The 9,513-nt window shown below is 46.8% G+C and overlaps 1 protein-coding gene and 1 non-coding gene across 2 annotated transcripts; one reads left to right on the top strand and one right to left on the bottom strand.

The window, feature by feature from the left end:
* Positions 1–1,972: 1,972 nt before the first annotated feature.
* On the bottom strand, positions 1,973–2,605 carry LOC115314278 (the record flags this gene model as incomplete). Its single annotated transcript, XM_040502152.2, has 1 exon — positions 1,973–2,605. A coding segment is annotated over exon 1 (633 nt), but the record flags the coding sequence as incomplete, so codon positions are not given.
* A 730-nt stretch (positions 2,606–3,335) lies between these two features.
* Positions 3,336–4,801, top strand: LOC121047141. The gene is made up of 3 exons (XR_006076747.1): positions 3,336–3,403; positions 4,253–4,318; positions 4,697–4,801. It is a non-coding gene; the product is annotated as an uncharacterized LOC121047141 (transcript).
* The last annotated feature ends 4,712 nt before the right edge of the window (positions 4,802–9,513 follow it).

Here is a 9,513-nt window from a genome sequence, read left to right as displayed (position 1 = left end):
ATGCTGTGAAGTTTACGTAAAAGTAACGAGTGACTAACGGTGTCGAACGCTTTAGATACGTCCAAGAATAGTGTTGACGTGACAACGTTGTTATCAAAACCAGAGTAAAGATAATCAGAATAATCTTCCAGAAGGGGCTGTGTGCCCTTCCCATGCACGAATCCAAACTGAGTAGGTGACAATATATTAAATTTATCTAAAAAAGACGTCATTACCTGAAACACATGCTTTTCGAGTATCTGCACGATTATCGGTAGAATAGAAATCGGTCGATAATTCTCGATGTTATTTTTGGCACCACCTTTGTATAGAGGACGCACTATTGATGTTTTAAGGTCGTCGGGAATCGATTTAGCCTCAATAAAGTCGTTTAACATAAAAAGAAGGACCGCTTTGAGATTGACATAATTTCTGCGAAGATCGGAGAGACGAATGTTGTCAATTCCAGGCGACTTGCTTGGCTTAAAGCTAAACAAGATCGAGTGCAGATCCGTCTCTTGGAGTGGGAAAAACAACGCAGAGGAGCTGACAGTGTTACCAATAGGAGTTGCAATCTGTATCTCTCGCCTTTCCAGAAAAAGTAGCAAAGAAAGCCCTGAAATTTTCTACAACATGACATAAATTACCGCCAAAATTTTGCTTCATCGTATCGTCGATAGAGTGGCGCGTGCTAGTTCCACGGAACTCATAAATCAGGGACCAAGTTTTTCGTGCATCTGAACGAAACTCTGCGAATTTTTTCTGGTAGTAGTTTCGTTTGGCAGATCTAATCATTGCGTTGACTTTGTTGCGAAGGAATTTAAAGTCTGACTTCAATTGCACGTTGTTAGGTGAACGACGGCATCTAGCCCATAAAGCATTTTTATCGCTAATTGCTGTCAAAATATTTGTATTTAGCCATAAAAGGTCAGGGTTACGTTTCTTTATGTAGACCTCTTTCCGACAGGTATTATAGAATTTATCAAACAAAAGAACGAAGTTTTTATATACGTCACTGTGGTGGACGGACTCCAGAACTCCGATCCAGTCATATGACGAGACTAGCTTATCAAAGGCACGATTGTCTATGCTGGTTATTTTAATACAGCCCGGTAGTTGGCGCGATGCCAAGTTACCAAAAGAACAATGACAGGCCACAAAGTAGTGGTCAGCGAGTTTTTCTGTAATAATGGCCGATTTAACGATCGACGCAGATGATCTGATGTTGATATGGTCAATGCAGGACCAAACTAGTCTGTCTAATAGAAACTCTTCACGAGTTGGAGCATTAATAGTGCACTCTATCCCATGCGTTGACAAGATGGTTAAGTATTTGCACACTGTAGATTTGGTCGTGCTTAAAATGTCAATATTAAAATCTCCTACAAGGCATAACTGGTCATGCATGGTGAGACTACTTATGTAAGATTCAAGGTCTTCCAGAAAAGATCCAACGTTCGTGGAAGGCGGTCTGTAGACTGCCAAAAAATATACCGAGGTTGCCGCGTTTCCTAGAGAAAGGGCGACACACTCTGCGTGATTGAAGTACAAAGAAATATTAGTAATGGACCACTTCTCATTCACGAAAACCGCGATGCCACCTCCATGACCGGAACACCGCGTGTAGAATTTACCTATATATCCTGGTAAAGAAAATTGATCTGTAGCAACAGAGGAAATGCTTATTTCTGTTAAAACAAAGACATCTACCAGCGAACTAATATCCCTTGAAATTATCTCGAATTCATTCCAATGCTTTCGTATGCTCCTTATATTAACATGTAAAGCAGAAAAAGAGTGGTCATGAGAGACTCCAAGAAACTTTCTTAAAGACGAAAAATCTGAAACCTGAGCGAAGTTTGTCATGCAACTAGATAATCTTTTCAAGGTCTAACTTATGGTTGATCCTCACAGAGAGAGAACCCTCCATCTTTCTGGCGTATATCTTAGCCCTTGTCACCCACACGAATTTGTAGCCTCGCTCCTTGCCTCTCTGTCTAGCCTGCCAAAACAGCTCCTTGTTCGCACGAGTCAGGTTGTCGTTTAAGTACAATTTGGGGAAAGGACCAACCTGACTGAGTGAGGGAAGCTTTCCCCGCGCTTCCATCCACGATTCCTTCATGCTGACCGAAGCAAATCGAATTAGAATCGGCGGGGCCTTTTCACGTTTGGCAGGCAGGCGATGTATAGCGAGTATATCGGTTTTATGGAAGTGAGAGATGTTCAGCTTTTCCGCGAGAGACTCAATAAAGGATAATAGGTCTTCTTTAGGCGAGACAGGAAGTCCGTGCACTTCGAGGTTGGAGAGACGACTGTGCTGCTCGTTGTCGTTGAGCGCGCCCCGGATCTCCTGGATTTCGGCTGCTTGTATCTGCACAGTTGACTTTAGCTGCGACAGTTCGTCCTGGAGACCTTTGCCAGTTTGCTCGTTGGCTGTTGCCAGCTTGAGAAGACGATCATAGTCAGCGGAGAAGAAGTCCATGGACTGTTGAATTTCGCTGACTGTCTCTCTCAGGCTCTCAACCAGTGGCTTTACGAATAAGAGTTCGTTGAGCTGCGCCGACAGAGACAGGAGGGAATCTACACTTCCTTTCAGGGTGAGCAGCCCATCCAGCTTCTCAGTCATGGCAGCCAGCTGAGCAGATAGACTCTCCACACCCTGCGAGGCTTCGATCCCATCAGGTGGTCCCGCTTGACTCTCTTTCCCACGGCACGTCCGGCATCTCCACTTGTCACGCTTAGACTGACCCGTAGTGGTGAACGTCTTGTCGGCGATACCGGAACAAGTCTGGCCCAAATGGTAAGCACCTTTGCAGTCTGCGCACGACTAAAGTCACTGGATCGGGGGAAAGTAGCGCCATTCTTTGATGTGGCAGAGCGCCGACAACGCCGCCATCTGATTGGTCAAGGGACATCACGTGGTATAAATCGTCTCGCGGAGGTACCGCGGGCCATCCGCGGGCTGTCTCGGCTGCCATCTTGGTACATTCGCGCGAGACGGCTGCACGGAAGACGGTGTGTTTTGCAACGCGGTTGGCACGATGCCAACGTGCTGCGCGGTCGGGTGTAGCGGCCGATACGAAGACGGCAAACTTCTGTTTAGGCTACCATCTGGCAAGCAAAACAAGCAGGACGCTGCTCGAAGAAACGAATGGTTGCGTAAAATAAACCGTAAAAACTTCACGCCGTCGACCCAAGCACGACTCTGCGAGGTAAGCAACGACGCCAGCTTCCATCTGTCTTGGTTGTAATTATACAGAATACCCCTTTAACCGACAGGATCATTTTACGTCAGACGCGTACGAAGCTCATCGAGCGGACGGGAAACGTAAGCTCAAACCGAACGCCGTGCCATCGGTGTTCGCGCATTTGAAGCCACGGCCACATGCAAAGAGGAAACCTCCCCGGCAGAGAGTTTCTCCGTGTAAGTACGCCACTATTTATTAGCACGTTTGGTATGTGCCTTATTTGTGTGACATACTTCTTGCGCGTGTGTTATCCCGCTAGAGAACGAGCTTTCCATATCCATTTCACGTGTTTCGCTGCCGGAGCTGCCGGGATGTATGCTCGTTCATGGTCGCGGTTGAAACTGTTCTTGCGTGAGGTGTGCTCTCACCGCTGTCTCTCGTGTTTCTTATTTGTGTTTTCGAAACGATTTCGCAACCAATTCCACTTGTAAGAATAAAACAAAAAGTCAAGGATTGACCTCTGAGTCAGCGAAGATATGCATTTTTTTTTAGTTAATTCTAATTGAAGTTTTTCAACTAGCAGATAAATGACATACATAGTGAAATTGCTGCTAGGTGGATTTCTGCAGTGTCCAGCTTTGGTGACAATTGCCAAGGCACCTGGTGCTTCAGAATTCATAAGCATTATTTATTAGAATGGTGGTATTTAAGTGTAAATTAATAGAATGGTACATATAGAATACTGACTTTATAGTGCTAAAGTGTGGAACATACAACTTTTAGGGCGGCAGAAATAATTGCCTTTGGAAGAAGCTCAACCGACAATATCTCGGTCACCAAACGTTGGAGAGTAAACACGACATGCTGTGTAAAGTTTAGTTCAGTTTTGTCAGTCTGACGTCTACAAATGATGTGCTCCCAGAGGCAGTTTCCCCATTAATAGTCGAACGAGATGTCCCAAACTCCCTTCATTGTGGCACCAATTGCTGGAAGTTTGTCCTAAGACTCTAAGACGACTGACAAATGCTCCTTTCATCAATGCGCCTGATACAAAAATACTAAGCTCGTGTTGTTTGTCTGGACAGGTGACGGAGACCTGCACGCTGTGGGCCCGGCCATGGAGGACGGACACACCTCTGCGACAATGGAAGGTGTGTTAGATGAATTTGGTCATGTAAATCAGCCCTGCAATTCCCTGTGGTCACGTGTTTTCCCCTGTCATCCTAGGACGGCACAATTAAATGCCTTCGGAAGAAGTCCAACCGACAATATCTCGGTCACCAAACGTTGGAGAGTAAACACGACATGCTGTCTAAAGTTTGGTTCAGTTTTATCACTCTGATGTCTACAAATGATGTGCTCCCAGAGGCAGTTTCCCCATTAATAGTCGATCGAGATGTCCCAAACTCCCTTCATTCTGGCACCAATTGCTGGAAGTTTGTCCTAAGACTCGAGGACGACTGACAAATTCTCCTTTCGTCAATGCGCCTGATACAAAAATACTAAGCTTGTGTTGTTTGTCTTGACAGGTGACGGAGACCTGCACGCTGTGGGCCCGGCCATGGAGGACGGACACACCTCTGCGACAATGGAAGGTGTGTTAGATGAATTTGGTCGTGTAAATCAGCTCTGCGATTCCCTGTGGTCACCTGTGTTCCCCTGTCATCCTAGGGCGACACAATTAAATGCCTTCGGAAGAAGGCCAACCGACAATAACTCGGTCACCAAACGTTGGAGAGTAAACACGACATGCTGTCTAAAGTTTGGTTCAGTTTTGTCACTCTGATGTCTACAAATGATGTGCTCCCAGAGGCAGTTTCCCCATTAATAGTCGAACGAGATGTCCCAAACTCCCTTCATTGTGGCACCAATTGCTGGAAGTTTGTCCTAAGACTCTAAGACGACTGACAAATGCTCCTTTCATCAATGCGCCTGATACAAAAATACTAAGCTCGTGTTGTTTGTCTGGACAGGTGACGGAGACCTGCACGCTGTGGGCCCGGCCATGGAGGACGAACACACCTCTGCGACAATGGAAGGTGTGTTAGATGAATTTGGTCGTGTAAATCAGCTCTGCGATTCCCTGTGGTCACGTGTTTTCCCCTGTAATCCTAGGGCGGCACAATTAAATGCCTTCGGAAGAAGTCCAACCGACAATAACTCGGTCACCAAACGTTGGAGAGTAAACACAACATGCTGTCTAAAGTTTGGTTCAGTTTTGTCACTCTGCTGTCTACAAATGATGTGCTCCCAGAGGCAGTTTCACCCATTAATAGTCGAACGAGATGTCCCAAGCTCCCTTCATTGTGGCACCAATTGCTGGAAGTTTGTCCTGAGACTCTAAGACGACTGACAAATGCTCCTTTCATCAATGCGCCTGATACAAAAATACTAAGCTCGTGTTGTTTGTCTTGACAGGTGACGGAGACCTGCACGCTGTGGGCCCGGCCATGGAGGACGGACACACCTCTGCGACAATGGAAGGTGTGTTAGATGAATTTGGTTGTGTAAATCAGCTCTGCGATTCCCTGTGGTCACCTGTTTTCCCCTGTCATCCTAGGGCGACACAATTAAATGCCTTCGGAAGAAGGCCAACCGACAATAACTCGGTCACCAAACGTTGGAGAGTAAACACGACATGCTGTCTAAAGTTTGGTTCAGTTTTGTCACTCTTATGTCTACAAATGATGTGCTCCCAGAGGCAGTTTCCCCATTAATAGTCGAGCGAGATGTCCCAAGCTCCCTTCATTGTGGCACCAATTGCTGGAAGTTTGTCCTGAGACTCTAAGACGACTGACAAATGCTCCTTTCATCAATGCGCCTGATACAAAAATACTAAGCTCGTGTTGTTTGTCTTGACAGGTGACGGAGACCTGCACGCTGTGGGCCCGGCCATGGAGGACGGACACACCTCTGCGACAATGGAAGGTGTGTTAGATGAATTTGGTTGTGTAAATCAGCTCTGCGATTCCCTGTGGTCACCTGTTTTCCCCTGTCATCCTAGGGCGACACAATTAAATGCCTTCGGAAGAAGGCCAACCGACAATAACTCGGTCACCAAACGTTGGAGAGTAAACACGACATGCTGTCTAAAGTTTGGTTCAGTTTTATCACTCTGATGTCTACAAATGATGTGCTCCCAGAGGCAGTTTCCCCATTAATAGTCGATCGAGATGTCCCAAACTCCCTTCATTGTGGCACCAATTGCTGGAAGTTTGTCCTAAGACTCGAGGACGACTGACAAATTCTCCTTTCGTCAATGCGCCTGATACAAAAATACTAAGCTTGTGTTGTTTGTCTTGACAGGTGACGGAGACTTGCACGCTGTGGGCCCGGCCATGGAGGACGGACACACCTCTGCGGCAGTGGAAATTATGTTAGGTGAATTTGGTCGTGTAAATCAGCTCTGCAATTCCCTGTGGTGACCTGTTTTCCCCTGTCATCCTAGGGCGACACAATTAAATGCCTTCGGAAGAAGGCCAACCGACAATAACTCGGTCACCAAACGTTGGAGAGTAAACACGACATGCTGTCTAAAGTTTGGTTCAGTTTTGTCACTCTGATGTCTACAAATGATGTGCTCCCAGAAGCAGTTTCCCCATTAATAGTCGATCGAGATGTCCCAAACCCCCTTCATTGTGGCACCAATTGCTGGAAGTTTGTCCTAAGACTCAAAGACGACTGACAAACGCTCCTTTCGTCAATGCGCCTGATACAAAAATACTAAGCTCGTGTTGTTTGTCTTGACAGGTGACGGAGACCCGCACGCTGTGGGCCCGGCCATGGAGGACGGACACACCTCTGCGACAATGGAAGGTGTGTTAGATGAATTTGGTCGTGTAAATCAGCTCTGCGATTCCCTGTGGTCACCTGTTTTCCCCTGTCATCCTAGGGCGACACAATTAAATGCCTTCGGAAGAAGGCCAACCGACAATAACTCGGTCACCAAACGTTGGAGAGTAAACACGACATGCTGTCTAAAGTTTGGTTCAGTTTTGTCACTCTGATGTCTACAAATGATGTGCTCCCAGAGGCAGTTTCCCCATTAATAGTCGAACGAGATGTCCCAAACTCCCTTCATTGTGGCACCAATTGCTGGAAGTTTGTCCTAAGACTCTAAGACGACTGACAAATGCTCCTTTCATCAATGCGGCTGATACAAAAATACTAAGCTCGTGTTGTTTGTCTTGACAGGTGACGGAGACCTGCACGCTGTGGGCCCGGCCATGGAGGACGGACACACCTCTGCGACAATGGAAGGTGTGTTAGATGAATTTGGTCGTGTAAATCAGCTCTGCGATTCCCTGTGGTCACCTGTTTTCCCCTGTCATCCTAGGGCGACACAATTAAATGCCTTCGGAAGAAGGCCAACCGAAAATAACTCGGTCACCAAACGTTGGAGAGTAAACACGACATGCTGTCTAAAGTTTGGTTCAGTTTTGTCACTCTGATGTCTACAAATAATGTGCTCCCAGAGGCAGTTTCCCCATTAATAGTCGAACGAGATGTCCCAAACTCCCTTCATTGTGGCACCAATTGCTGGAAGTTTGTCCTAAGACTCTAAGACGACTGACAAATGCTCCTTTCATCAATGCGCCTGATACAAAAATACTAAGCTCGTGTTGTTTGTCTGGACAGGTGACGGAGACCTGCACGCTGTGGGCCCGGCCATGGAGGACGGACACACCTCCGCGACAATGGAAGGTGTGTTAGATGAATTTGGTCGTGTAAATCAGCTCTGCGATTCCCTGTGGTCACGTGTTTTCCCCTGTCATCCTAGGGCGGCACAATTAAATGCCTTCGGAAGAAGTCCAACCGACAATAACTCGGCCACCAAACGTTGGAGAGTAAACACGACATGCTGTCTAAAGTTTGGTTCAGTTTTGTCACTCTGATGTCTACAAATGATGTGCTCCCAGAGGCAGTTTCCCCATTAATAGTCGAACGAGATGTCCCAAGCTCCCTTCATTGTGGCACCAATTGCTGGAAGTTTGTCCTGAGACTCTAAGACGACTGACAAATGCTCCTTTCATCAATGCGCCTGATACAAAAATACTAAGCTCGTGTTGTTTGTCTTGACAGGTGACGGAGACCTGCACGCTGTGGGCCCGGCCATGGAGGACGGACACACCTCTGCGACAATGGAAGGTGTGTTAGATGAATTTGGTTGTGTAAATCAGCTCTGCGATTCCCTGTGGTCACCTGTTTTCCCCTGTCATCCTAGGGCGACACAATTAAATGCCTTCGGAAGAAGGCCAACCGACAATAACTCGGTCACCAAACGTTGGAGAGTAAACACGACATGCTGTCTAAAGTTTGGTTCAGTTTTGTCACTCTGATGTCTACAAATGATGTGCTCCCAGAGGCAGTTTCCCCATTAATAGTCGAACGAGATGTCCCAAACTTCCTTCATTGTGGCACCAATTGCTGGAAGTTTGTCCTAAGACTCTAAGACGACTGACAAATGCTCCTTTCATCAATGCGCCTGATACAAAAATACTAAGCTCGTGTTGTTTGTCTGGACAGGTGACGGGGACCTGCACGCTGTGGGCCCGGCCATGGAGGACGGACACACCTCTGCGACAATGGAAGGTGTGTTAGATGAATTTGGTCATGTAAATCAGCTCTGCAATTCCCTGTGGTCACGTGTTTTCCCCTGTCATCCTAGGACGGCACAATTAAATGCCTTCGGAAGAAGTCCAACCGACAATATCTCGGTCACCAAACGTTGGAGAGTAAACACGACATGCTGTCTAAAGTTTGGTTCAGTTTTATCACTCTGATGTCTACAAATGATGTGCTCCCAGAGGCAGTTTCCCCATTAATAGTCGATCGAGATGTCCCAAACTCCCTTCATTGTGGCACCAATTGCTGGAAGTTTGTCCTAAGACTCGAGGACGACTGACAAATTCTCCTTTCGTCAATGCGCCTGATACAAAGATACTAAGCTTGTGTTGTTTGTCTTGACAGGTGACGGAGACCTGCACGCTGTGGGCCCGGCCATGGAGGACGGACACACCTCTGCGGCAATGGAAGGTATGTTAGGTGAATTTGGTCGTGTAAATCAGCTCTGCAATTCCCTGTGGTGACCTGTTTTTCCCTGTCATCCTAGGGCGACACAATTAAATGCCTTCGGAAGAAGGCCAACCGACAATAACTCGGTCACCAAACGTTGGAGAGTAAACACGACATGCTGTCTAAAGTTTGGTTCAGTTTTGTCACTCTGATGTCTACAAATGATGTGCTCCCAGAAGCAGTTTCCCCATTAATAGTCGATCGAGATGTCCCAAACCCCCTTCATTGTGGCACCAATTGCTGGAAGTTTGTCCTAAGACTCAAAGACGAC

Source organism: Ixodes scapularis, unplaced genomic scaffold (genome assembly GCF_016920785.2).
Source record: "Ixodes scapularis isolate PalLabHiFi unplaced genomic scaffold, ASM1692078v2 PGA_scaffold8__174_contigs__length_109621045, whole genome shotgun sequence".
NCBI lineage: Eukaryota > Metazoa > Arthropoda > Arachnida > Ixodida > Ixodidae > Ixodes > Ixodes scapularis.
This window is presented reverse-complemented; position numbering and strand designations above follow the sequence as displayed.